This window comes from Astatotilapia calliptera, chromosome 3 (assembly GCF_900246225.1).
Source record: "Astatotilapia calliptera chromosome 3, fAstCal1.2, whole genome shotgun sequence".
Lineage (NCBI taxonomy): Eukaryota > Metazoa > Chordata > Actinopteri > Cichliformes > Cichlidae > Astatotilapia > Astatotilapia calliptera.
In genome coordinates, this window is record NC_039304.1 from 23,740,402 (window position 1) to 23,754,318 (window position 13,917).

The 13,917-nt window shown below is 41.1% G+C and overlaps 1 protein-coding gene across 1 annotated transcript; it reads left to right on the plus strand.

Moving 5' to 3' along the window:
- The first annotated feature begins 11,037 nt into the window (after positions 1 to 11,037).
- On the plus strand, positions 11,038 to 13,210 carry LOC113019017 (ladderlectin-like). Its single transcript, XM_026162506.1, has 6 exons — positions 11,038 to 11,083; positions 11,164 to 11,241; positions 11,515 to 11,624; positions 12,420 to 12,554; positions 12,821 to 12,932; positions 13,077 to 13,210. The coding sequence occupies exons 2-6, from the start codon at positions 11,181 to 11,183 to the stop codon at positions 13,142 to 13,144; spliced, it is 486 nt and encodes a 161-aa protein (XP_026018291.1). The 5' UTR covers positions 11,038 to 11,083; positions 11,164 to 11,180; the 3' UTR covers positions 13,145 to 13,210.
- The last annotated feature ends 707 nt before the right edge of the window (positions 13,211 to 13,917 follow it).

Below are 13,917 nucleotides of genomic sequence, written 5' to 3' on the forward strand. Positions count from 1 at the left end.
AGAAGGTCTGTCTCGACTGACTTATGCAGCAATTTCTCTGCATGTGGATGGCAAAACTTGTAAGGATATTGACCGAATGCTCTTCAACTTCCTTTGGAAAAACCGGACACAATACATCAGAAAGAGTGTATTGATGAATAACTATGAACACGGTGGTCTCAATGTTTTGGATTTTACTACTCTAAACAATACATTTAAGATTAATTGAGCTAAACATTTTCTTAAAAATCCGGTATCCATTTGGAATTTTATTCCTCACTACATTTTCTCTAAGTTTGGTGGTCTAAGTTTTATCTTAGGTTGTGATTATAATATAGATAAGCTTCCAGAAAAGCTCTCGATGTTTCACAAACAAGTTCTATTAGCTTGGTCCCTTATATATAAACACAACTTTACACCCCATACGTATTCAATTTGGAATAATAGGAACATATTGTATAAAAATAAATCATTATTTTTTTCTAGGTGGGTTGAGAAACGGATTGTTTTAGTGAATCAGCTGTTTAATCCTAATGGGCAGCTTATGTCCTATTCAGAATTCTTAAACACCTATAAATTTCCAGCCACACCCAAAGAATATGCTATATTATTTGATGCAATACCTACGGGTATTATAATGCTTTTTAAAGGTATTCAACCTTGCATATCATCTGTTTCTCTCCCCAACCCTTTAGATTCACACATAGGAAGAATCTGTCTAACAAACCACAGTAAAAGTAATAAGAATATCCGTGCTTTGTTCCAGACAGAATCTCTAACTAATCCCACATGTGGTCTCTTATTGGAATTTCTTTGTCAGTGACATTAACTGGAAAAGAGTATGGACAATTCCTAACAAGTATCTGGTAACGAATAAAGTGAAGGAAGTCTCATTTAAAATACTGCATAAATTTTATCCTGCTAATCATTACATGACGAAGTTCAAAAGGGACATAAATGTGAACTGTGGATTTTGTGGAAGCCATCCTGAGACTGTGCAACACCTCTTCTGGATCTCTTCATACGCTAGAACATTTTGGAAAGACTTCAGTAGATTCATTGCTGGACATCTCTATAAAGACTTTACTGTGAAATGGGAAAATGTTGTATTTTGTTTCTTTCGAAGGAAAAAAAAAAGGAGATGTTTACTTTATAATAAACTTGTTAGTTATCTTAGCTAAATTTTATTTTCACAAATGCAAATACAGTAACAAAAAACCTAATTTTAAAACATCATTATAGTAATGTTTATGTTACATAAAATTGATTAGTGGATCACTTAACAAAAAGGCTATGAAAACTATTACTATTTGTAGTAATTACAAATTATTTGAATGTTTGTAATTCTTTGTATTACACCCCCTGGCATATGTTAATTTTGTTCTGATTGTATACATGTTCTGTATACTGTTTCTTAATAAAGTTTAATATTTGAAGAAAAAAAGGAGAAAAAAAAAAAAGGCTGCAGACCCCAAATCCGGTCATTGGTACTTCCTGGCTTGTGTAGTTACTAGGTAACAAAAGCTCAACACTGCCCCTAGCGTCCTGGAGCACTTCCGTTGCGTTTTGGAGTTTGCGCGCGTTTTGGAGTTTGCGCGCGTTTTGGAGTTTGTACGTGCTTTGTCTCTAGGGGCCACCGTACATTAAAGATTATTATCCGGTTGAACATAGTCATGAACTCTTTTAACTATTTTAGCCTGTGTTACATTACGTCTCTTAATGGGACTTCTTTTACCCTTGTTTATACATTTACATATTTGAAATAAATTGAATAATATATTGGGTAACTTTTAACCACAACTTTTTACTCCATTATGAACTTCAACAAATAATCAATCTATCACAAATGTATGGCTATTCACCCTATGCAGCGAGCTTAACATAAGAGGAGATGGTTCCAGGAACGACAGGACACGTTGCTTTGTCTTTGTGTCTTTAACTGAAGACCGTTTTAATCCTCTTTTAATTTGTAAGACTGTGAACATACAGTAAAATAATACGTAAGCATCAGTATCAACATATTTTGTAAACAAAACAGAAGTTAGCAACATAGCTTTCCGTATGCTTTACATTCATCATTAACATCTTTCCTTATACGTTCAAATAACCTTTTAAGTAACATGAAAGTAACAAATCTTACAGAAAATGAAGTTAGACATTGCTTACTTACAGATTATGGCTCAACAAACTCCCCAACGATGTACACTGGGCTTAAAGTTTTGCAGCTTGTTTTCTGCTCCATGCATTTTCTCCCACTGCCTGCGTGAACTTTGCCTGCTGCTTACAACACATCACCAAAGGGGGCAGTGTAGTGCACACCAAATAACCAAAGAAGAAGCCACAAACTGAAGGGGTAATACTGCCCACTATTGGGAAACCTGAGAAATGCGCCAGCCAAAGAAACCCAACAAAGCAACAACAGAGGAGCAGAATACTTTCATTTCAGTTTTTAAACACTCACTGATTAGATTAACTCACTGATAGATTAACCCACGTATAAACCTGCTTGAAATTACACTAATTTCTCTTGAAATTACTTTAATATTTTTAATCTGTTTGCTTCTGTGTCCTCCATCTAATTTCTGCTTTTGATGGAATCAGCACACACGAGCATACAATTAGACACACACACACACACACATGATGAGGTCTCTCTTTAAATAAGTCTCCCCTCCTTTGCTTCCCTCTTCCCAAAATTTTAATTTCATAAATAACCAAATATTTTGCTAAAGCTTTTGTACATTGTCATAATTGTTAAGATACAACCTTGCACCCTTTTCACAAACCTCTAAACACAAACTGAACTTTTTTTCACAAAACCTCTGCAAATACATAATAAAACCATGCAAGGTTACTTTTATAACAACTTCTGGGTAAAAGCCGTAGGTTATTAGTTTAAATGTTGGTTTAAAAGTCATGACTCAAGAGTTGGGTTGGCGATGTGCTGGGTTCTTTAATTAACTCCCTGGCTTGAATAATTCTATTGGGTCATAGGTTCGCTAGCTTTGATCAAATATTGGGCCAAGATTTTACCCAATTGTTTGTGTAGAACATACGCTTCAGAAGAAGCCACATTATTCTTCTGAAACTGGCATTTTCAACTAGACTGTGACCTGATCAGATATCACTGATTTCACCTCTACTATGAAATAAAACATGGTAAGCAAAAAGTGAATTCCAACACTCTAAAAATCACTGGGTTATTTTTGATAGTTACACTTTACTGGTTTATTCTAGAACTTTACCTACTGATTAAAGGCCTATTTACAGACAACAACAGCTAGCTTGTGATGAAGAAAGATAAAGTTATTTCTACTTAAAAATGCTTGATAATGTCTTTTAAACGTATTATTTGAAATGAGGCTGAGGTTGCTCTGTTCGACAAATTATTTAAAGATTACTACATCTAGAACATTTTTTGGTTTTGTTGAATAGACATGAATGAAATATGTCACCAGGGTGCAGGGGAGGCTACCCCCCCGTCCCCTTCTGGCTGCCTGTCCCTCAATTTTATCCCACAACTTAGACATTCACATTACTCACATTGTCATTACACATATGTTACACATACATATAGGATCTTGGGGGTGGGCACGCTACACGGTACCCAAAAGACCATCAGGGTGTACAACCTCACTCCTGGTGTCGTTGCCCACCTCTCAATTTTAAATACATGTAGACATTGAGGGCTATCAGGAAGGGCTATGCGCTTACCTGCTGCTCTCTGGCAGGTAGCTTCATCCCCTCCTGGGTTTTAAATGCACCTTAGAACACATATGCATCACCACTACATATGAGCGGGTGGAGGGAGGTTTGGAGTCTTCACACACCCCCGTTCTCTACGGCCTGTTGGAGCAGGGGGACTAGGAGGAGGAGATGGCCGCCCGATCGGGGTCTGGAAAGTGGGGCCTCACTGCTGCTGCCGAACTGGGGCGGTCTGCTTCTCTTCACCCCAGGGAAAAGGGTAACACTACCTGGGTCTGGGTAGCAAGGGTACCTAGACCTGGGGCTTAGAGTACGCTTGGTGAGTGTGATTGTGTGTACAGTGTCTCTTTATGTCTGTCTCCACGTTGGGTGAGTGTTGAGTTCAATTTAAGTCAATTTTATTTATATAGCGCCAAATCACAACAAAAGTCGCCTCAAGGCGCTTCATAGATACAGAGAAAAACCCAACAATCATATGACCCCCTATGAGCAAGCACTTTGGCGACAGTGGGAAGGAAAAACTCCTGAGTAATTGCATATGAGAGCATGAGGGTGGGAATGGATCTTTGTATCTGTGTGTGCCTATATGTCAGGTCGGGTATCAGACCCCACCCCTCCAGGGACATCTGAGGCCCTCCAAGGTATGGAGGCCTATCTCCAACAATCCAGGAACCAACCCCCAAATGACCAAATAGTCTATCTCAAAAGTTCCAGAGGCTCAACCGCGACTCCAGCGGAGGCACAAAACAGTTCAATAACCCCCCAAAACTGTGGCGGGAGAAAAATAGTTCAGGCGGCCAGTAACTATAACACAAGAGTTCAGGTGGCCTACCTCGGGTCCCGTGAAAGCAACAGAATACTTCAAGCGGCCTGCCACAGGTGCAATGGCGGCGGCGTCGCATCAGCTCCGGCGGGCGGCCACGGATCCGGTGGCAGCAATGTGACAGCTCCGGTGGCCGGCCACGGGTCAAGTGGCAGCGGCGTTGCAGCTCCGGCGGGCAGCCATGGGTCCGGTGGCGGCGGCGTTGCAGCTCCGGCGGCCGGCCATGGGCCCGGTGGCAGCGGCATCGCAACAGCTCCGGCGGCGGCCACGGGTCAGGTGGCAGCAGTGTGACAGCTCCAGTGGCCGGCCACGGGTCCGGTGGCGGCGGCGCTGCAACAGCTCCGGCAGGCGGCGGAGTAGAATGGCCCATAATCCCCGACGTGCTGGACGTTGACGGCGTGGACGGTGTGGAGGGCGTGGATCCTGCACACTGACCCCCTGCTAAGGCTGAGTGGGTCCCTCCGGCACGCCGATCTCCGGCTGTGGCTGAGCGGGTCCCTCCGGCACGCCAAGCCGCTCTCTTGATGGTGGGCGCTCCTCCCGCATGCCGAGCTCCCGCTCCAGCTCACAGAGCTCCTCCCGCACGCTGAGCTCCCGCTCCGGCTCACAGAGCTCCTCATCAGGCGGTGCGGGCTCCCGCTGCGGCTCGCCGCGCACCTCCGGCTGTGGCGCGGGCTCCACCCGCTCGCTGAGCTCCTGCTTGGGCAGCGCGAGCCCCTCCCGCTCGCTGAGCTCCTGCTCGGGCAGCGCGAGCCCCTCCCGCTCACTGAGCTCCACAGTTGGGGTGCAGGCCCCTCCTTCAGCTCCGGCGCTCTCTCCTGCTGCGGCTCGCTGAGCTCCGGCGCTCTCTCCTGCTGCGGCACGCCGAGCTCCTCTGCAGGCGGCGCGGGCTCCTCCCGCTCGCTGAGCTCCTCTGCAGGCGGCGCGGGCTCCTCCCGCTCACCGAGCTCCTCTACAGGCGGCGCGGGCTCCTCCCGCTCGCTGAGCTCCTGCTCGGGCAGCGCGAGCCCCTCCCGCTCGCTGACCTCCTGCTTGGGCAGCGCGAGCCCCTCCCGCTCGCTGAGCTCCTCTGCAAGCGACGCGGGCTCCTCCCGCTCACTGAGCTCCTCCGGCTGCACTGCAGCTACGGATGGTTGAGCCGGTGGCGAAGATGGTGATACGGCATCCGCAGGCGGTGGAGATGATGGTAAAGTAGGTGATGTGGATAGTGAAGCCGAGAGTGCTGCACTCGTTGCAGACTGATGGGACGCTGGTGGAGTGGGTCCAGCCGGTGTATCGACCTCCGACACAATTGGCTGAGGAAAAGTCAGGGAACCTGGCAGTGGTGAGGCACGCCGGCGGCGCCAACGTCGCTTCCTAAACAATGCCGGGGCCGGCATGTCTGACTAAGGTTCCACCAGCCGGCCGGGCAGGACAGCAGCTGTGTGGTTTTGAGCTGCCGGTCCTTCGTCTGCTGACTCAGCAGATGCCGCGGGGGTGAGTGGAGATGTGGTGAGGTGCAGAGAGCGTGGGAACTGTTTCCCCCACAATGGAGGGTCCAACAAGTGAGCTGCAAGCGACGGTGGGGAAGCTATCTGCCTATGAAAAAAGAAACAGGCAGCAAGGGCTCCCAGGGAGGTCGCCACATCCGCCTCACCCGGACAGCCCAAACCAAAAAGCTCAAAGCTGGAACTTGCCCTCAGTATGGTTATAATCGAAATTAATCTCTTAATGTCCAAAAAGCTTACAGAAAAGGTGGTTGAAGACAGGAAAGTATCAAAAAATACGACCTGTATGTGTCTCTGATGTGGGTCTGCCGCCTGGATAATGCTCCGACAGTAATTCCAGAGCTGGGCGAGCAATTCCTCCTGTGAGACGGTCCTTGAGTCCACTGGGCCCATAATGGCTGGATTATTCTGTCACGGTCTGCCAGCCAGACCGTGACAGAATGCTCACTGCTCCTTCTCGTCCCACACTCCTCCTGAGGGGAAAACAATAGAGGCAGCCGTTACACACTTGTCCCAGCAGGCATACACTCACACTTGACTGTGCTAGAAGACTGACGTGTAGTCAAACGCAATAATCCAGCGTCGGTGGAAGCTCCATCGCTCATCTAAATAGCTCCTCCGACGAGCCCAGATCAGGAGCAGGTGTGCGGCCAGGACTTCGGGTGTGGCCAGCCCTCAAGTTAGGCCACGCCCCCAGGGCTGAAGGTGCCTGTAACTTGGCCACAGCAGAAAGGCAATACACACACACATACCTGCCTACCTACAGATGTGCACAGGGGCAGTGCAGACAGCACACCAAATAGTAATAATAATAATAATAATAATAACAATAACAGTCATAGTCCCCACTGCCCACGGACCCCAAGTCCCCAGAGCCGTGTCCGTGACAGACAGTGTCAGTACGGTCAAAGTCAGTCTCAGCAGCGGTGTCGCTAGAGACAATGGGGGTTGTGTCAATAGCGTCACAGTCATTGTGGCCTGGGTCTGGAAGAGCAGGAGACAAGCTGCTGTCTGGGGGATTGAGATCCAAAGCTGCTGCAGCCTTTAGCTTTCATGTTTGCCAGGTAAAGCTGTGGCCCAGGTGTAGAATGGTTGCAGGTTTGCAACATGAAAAACTCCAACTTTCTCTCCAGTGTCCACTGTGGTGAGAGAGATTCACATCAGACATCCTCTTAGAGATACAGTAGGGATCATTGTAAAGGAGGGCCAACTTTGCAGAAAAGTTGGATGATGCATCCGATTTCGGGTGAGACTTCAACCATACAAGGCCTGGTTGAACGGCTGCTGCTTATCAAACATGACAGTGTTCATACAACCCGTAACATTGCAAAGGGTTTCTGGAGGAGTAAAACATATAAAGCCGTCTCTCTCCATGCATTTGAGTGCAAGCATGTTGCTCCCATAAGTCACAGGCTGTGTCTGAATTCAGGGGAAGGATGCTTAAAATGCCATATTTGGATGAAATGACGTGACAAGGGCTGTCCGAATTCAAAGTGCACTGTATCCTTCGTGTCCTACTATATCCCAGGATTCATTGCGGGTCATAGAGGAGATTTGTTTCTGATAACGATGGTGGTCGAAGCAGGAGAGGAAAACACTTTCAAATGTAAGTATATGAAAATCTGGTTCTACAAAAGTTAAAACCATAAATTTCACAGCGGAGCCTCAACTTTTGTGGCCCGGTACCAAACGACTCACGGACCGCTGCTTTACAGAACCTGTGATGTCCAGACGGTGTTCCTCTGGTGGTTTCATGATGTCTTTTGTATCATCAAAAGCTTTGTAAAATGAACATTTGCTGAAACACTGCCAACAACAACATTAAGGATTTTCATGATATCTTCAAGACAGTCATTGGTCAAACTGTGTTTGAGCTTGAGTGCCAGAAATAGTAGTTGTGTCAGGGCGCTTTGTGCAGGCAAGCGGAGAGGAGGATCCAAACGCAGAACTCTGACACTAACTTGAAACTCAAAAACCTCAGCTTTATTGCTGGTACGAAAACAAAACATGAAGTGAACACGGAATATGGAGAACAGAAACACACAGGCATAATCTGATGGTACGACGCGACACCGAGCATGGGAAAACACAGGGCTTAAATACACAGGGTAGTAATGAGGGAATGGGCAACAGAAGGGAGACACAGCTGGGGGAGATCAGGGCCAACGAGACGGGGAAGCTAAGCTGCACACTCTAACATAAGACAAAGACTTTCACAATAAGACAGGAAACAAGAATTACTAAACTAGATGCAGACATGACACTGAGAGACAGACTAGACACTGAACAGAAACTGCAACACACATGAGAACCCAAAACCTAAGAACTGATCCCTCACCAAGAATAACAGAAACAGATCTATAATGATAATAATTAACAAAGCACCAGAACATCAGAAAAAAATCCATAATGCAAAAATAAACCAAAACTCAAAATACTGGGTCCAACGGACCCAGAACCGTGACAAGTTGGTTTTGCTCTTTAGTTTGACCTGAATCCACTGGGACCTCTATCTGAACAGGACCTGCAGTGCACTCTCCTTCATTAGTCATCAGCAGAGTTCTGTCTTCTGGAAGGGTGTCTGGGATTTCCTTGAAAAGAGAAGAAGGAGAGAATTATGGGTCCTGTAAACATCACATTATAAATCTTCAGTGTAAGAGCATTAGCCTAGTGGATTACAGCAGACATTTGAAATTGGCCTTATTCACTAACTGTGCACTATTTGACATGTCCATTCAGTCTTGCCAAAATCTAAGTGTGCTCTGGCTGTCCAAGATTAACTCTCAAAATGAATGCTTAGTGCTTTCTTTCATGATAAATTCTGTAAGAATATATGATTGCAGTAGAAAGTAGGAATTACCGTAAAAATCATAATTAGAACAATGATTACTTGTTTTATTTTTTTCTTGTTCAATGAGCTAATACATGAATATTCTTTAAAAAATAATATGTTTAGAAATGTCATGATCTTTTTGATTTCATTTCTTGACTTGAAAATTCAACTAACTCTTGTGTACTTATTTCGACAAATCTATAGTCCTATATTCATAATAAATTGAATTTAGGTTTATGCATTAAATGTGTTTTCATTACAGTTAACCCAAAATGTTTGTATTCCAACACTAACCTTAAAAAGAGACCAATAAGATGGTCATTTATTATTTGGTATAACTGAAGTAATTAAATGCTAAGGGATAAGATAAAATGGATAATAAGATAAAAGGAATAAAACTTTATTTTGGTAATCATCACCCTCAAGTTGTTCTGAACCTGTTTCTTTGTTCTGTTGAACACAAAAAAAGATATTTTCAAGAATGTTGGTAACCAGTTTCTTGTCCCTACTGACTTCCATAGGATTGTTATTTTATACTATGTCCATACTATGTCAATGGGGACCAGCAACTGTTTGGTTATCAACATTATTTTATGTTAACCTTTCCAAAATGGACTTTCCTGTTGCATCATTTTTTGACAATGATTTTTAGGCTTTTCCCAAAAATCGTTGGTTTTCTTCAAACTACGTGACATCCATTATTTCCTAACATTACGTAGTCCATATATATCCAATATGATTTTACACCCTCAATAAATACAAAGTATGACCTAGTAACAGAAAAAAAAATCTGATATTTCAATAAGGAACAGTCAGCATTTCACAAACATTACACTTGTTTTGAGAGAGTGAAAGCTATCACAAAAGGACAGAAGCTGTAGCTACCTAGTGAAACTTTTTTCTGCTCTCCATTATTTATGGAAGCATCACTTCATTCATTATTGCAGACAAAACAAAAAAGAGACAAATCAAATAAAAACTTCAAAATGCTACAAACAAAAATAAGCATAAGAAAACTGTAAAAAAAAAAAAAACCTGTTGAATTTTAGTGGTATTTGATGAGGGTGTTGACTGAGCATCCACCCATCTCTAAAGAAACAACAGTTTCATGTGTGACTGATGGTGCCAACAGTAGCACATGAGGAAGTGAGGCTGATACAGTGACTTTGTAAACACTCTCACATTACAGCAAATATTATAATGATACTTCTCTCATGACAACTTGCCATCTACAACTAACTATTTTCCCATAAGGGGGAAGATGGTCTCCAGAGCTGGCACATTCATGAGCTTTCTCTTTAAGGTGTAAACTGTAGTAGGATAAATGATACATTTTCTCACAATCAGCTTCTTGTATGGACTTACAAATATTTACAAATACAAACACGTTTTCAGTTTTTGCAGTTGATGTTAAAATCATTCAATCCAAGCTGTAACTTGCTTGGTGCATCACAATGACCAAGCCATGTTATGCTATGTGTAAATGATGCTTTTCTTTGAGTTGCTGCAATGAAACTTTGTCAAATCAAATCGTATCAAATCTGATTTGCTTTCAAAGTGTTTGTTTCCTTTTTTTTAAACTGTCTATTTTATGGCTATTCTTTATTGATCTGTTACCCATTTTAGGTATTTTGTTTTTTATAGAAATACTCCGAAATCATCATGAAGCACTTGGGTGTGACACTGAGACCAGTGGAGAAACATACATGGGAACAAGACTGACGGGGAGATAGAAAGAGAACACCGAATGCAGAGACAAGACTAAATGGAAAGGATAAGGCTGACTAAACATGGGGCATGGAAATTCCCCTGTTCTGTGCTCCATGATAACAGAAACCTACAGACTAGAAAACAAAACTAGGAAGACCTAAGAAAACAAATATAAACAGAGGGATCACAACTGTAAACCAAAACGAGGAACAGAACCTTAACCATAGAACATTAAACAACCCAGAATCAAAAGTCCAGACACATTTACACTGGGCCAAAGACCCAGGAGCGTGACATCTTTGTTGACCGGCAGTCAATAAATGAAACGAAACATCCATGAAATTCAAGCTGGGTGGAGAGAATTGCGTAAGGTTGGTAAAGACAGGGGTAGTGAAGCATGGAATCAAAACATACTTAAGTATTTTTAGTGCATCTCTTCCTGGTATTGAAATGTAAATATAAGAAAGTGTATATAAGTGCTCATCTCTACATGGGGGTGAAGCTACAGGCTGACACTTGAAAGAGGAGAAGACATTCTACAGACAGGTATGTTACAAATATGCTGAGGATCTTCTATCCTTTCTTTATCAAACTGCTAATCACTTTTGTTAATGTGTTTCTTACAGAGACACTAAATATCATCATGAAGCTGCTGACTGCATCTGCACTTCTCTGTGCAATGATGGCTCTGACCGCTGCTCAGGGTAAGTATAAAAGTATGTAACTAGTATCATACTGAATGTTGTGCATGTCAATGGGCTATATACAGCTGTCCAAATAATAAGATCTATTTTTAAATACATGTTTTTAAAAATAGAAATCTAAAGGAAGAAAATGACACATTTTCCAGTTGAAATTTGTTGAAAAGTAAAACTATTGCCAATAAAACACAAGTTAATGACCATGATTATAATTATTCCAGTAAAGGGGGAATTGAGTCAGCATTTTGTCACACAATATGTTTGCTTTGTCTTTAGATGAGTGCTATGTTCTCAAGAAGTCCTCATCATGTCCCGCTGGTTGGACTGAGTCCAACAACAAATGTTACTTCTATGTTTCTACAGCCTTACCCTGGGGTGATGCTCAGGTAATAACATCAGGACTCACCAGTTACTGTGACTGTGTTTCTTTGATTCTTTAATATTTGGATAAGACCTTATAATAATATTTTTTTAATATTATATTAAACATTTTTATATTGACAATTATTAAAATGTTATCAAAGCCAATGTAGTGTTAAAATTTGTCTAAAATTATAATAGTATGTATTGATCATTGTTAATGTTATCATTTATTGAATTTTAATAATGCTATCATTTGTTCTAATATGTATGTATGTCATATATGGCTTTACTTTTTAACAAGTAAACAGTAACAATATATTAGTAAACAAGAAATACAAACAAAGAAGCAAACAAACTAAAGTCTCCAGTTTCACGTTCCTACAATTTATGCCATGGATAAATCACCAGTCAATTTTTGCTTCGATTAAAACCAGTTCTTATATGTACTGTGAAATATGCATCCAAGCTTATAATAGCAAATATTATTTTTTTAATTTATAAAAATAATGCTAATTATTGCAGTAAATGGTTTAAGCCACCAACATTAACTGCATGAAATAATTCTGAATGATAAATGATTGTAAGTGTATTAATCATTAGTCCTTTCAATATAATACTTTTTAAAAAACGTTACTTTTTATTACTTGTTGAATGGTAAGCTATTAATAAAAGGTCAGATAATTAAAATCAATAATTTTGTCAGTCAATGTAAATATTTCTTAGTATGTTTTATTATTATTTGTATGTTTGTGGTGGTGTAATCATGAAGGTTGTTTTATAAATCTTCTGTAACTCTTCTGTCTTTTTGTTTACTGTAGAGAAACTGTCAGTCCATGAGTGCAAACCTTGCATCTGTACAGAGCCTTGGGGAATACCAGCTGATTCAGAGGGTGATATCTGATGGGAGTAGAGCTAATGGACGAACATGGATTGGTGGTTCTGATGGTCAACAGGTATGCCAGTCTGCCAGTTAAAACATAAATCTATCCACTGGATATTTTACTTATTTTTCACTCTTATTTTTTTTTCATTGCCATATAATTCCATATATCTTGTTTCATATATTTGATATCTTCAGTTTGTATCTACAATGTCGGTAGTAGTGAAAGTAAAGACAAACCAATAAATGTGTGTCCAAACTTGGTAGTCGATGTATAATGTTAAAATGTAGTTTCGTTAAAAAATGATTTCTTATTTTTAACTTTTTTCTGTTCTGTAGGAGGGTTATTGGTTTTGGATCGATGGAACACGTTTCCAATACACAAACTGGTGTCGGGGGGAGCCTAACAACATGGGGGGCAATGAGCAATGCATGGAAATGAATTTTCCAGGTATAAAATTGTACATAATATATACAAGTGCTATTGTCATTATACATAAAACCAAAAAAGACCAAAACATTTTTCTCATATATTCTATATTTTTGTGTCCATGCAACAAAAATTTCGGTTAAAGTTGATTTTTGGTGCTTACAGGAGACCTGTGTATGAATGATCAGTCTTGCCAGGACCGATTCCCTTCTGTCTGCATTAAGAGTAAGTGATGATTCCTGGGCTGAGATGAAGACACGTCATCTGAAAAAGAAAGAAATCTTCTCATATATCACTCAAAATATCTGTTTTCACATCTTTACCTTTTTCTTTTGCTGTAACGATGCATAAGGAATGAAGCGACAAGTGACATAAAATAGTGTGATTGTGTCTTTTAAAAGCAGCAATTGAAATGTGTAATGGAAAGAATGCTTTTAGCAAAAACTTAAAAACAAAACTTTTTTTCTCTTCTGCATCATTAAACTATTAAGCATTGAATCAAACTGGTCTGTGAGTATCTGTGTTTTTGTGTAACATTATGTAAGCTTTCAGTTCAGTTTTTAAACACTCACTGATTAGATTAACTGACTGATAGATTAACCCACGTATAAATCTGCTTGAAACTACACCAATTTCTCTTGAAATTACTTTAATCTTTTTAATCTGTTTGCTTCTGTGTCCTCCATCTAATTCTTGCTTTTGATGGCATGAGCACACACGACCATGCAATTAGACACTCACACATACACAAAAAAACCAAAACACACACACATGATGAGGTCTCTCTTTAAATAAGTCTCCCCTCCTTTGCTTCCCTCGTCCCAAAATTTTAATTTCACCTAATAGTGCTAAATTTCAGAAATAACCAAATATTTTGCTAAAGCTTTTGTATATTGTCATAATTGTTAAGATACAACCTTGCACCCTTTTCACAAACCTCTAAACACAAACTGAACTTTTTTTCACAAAACCTCTGCAAATACATAATAAAACCATGCAAGGTTAC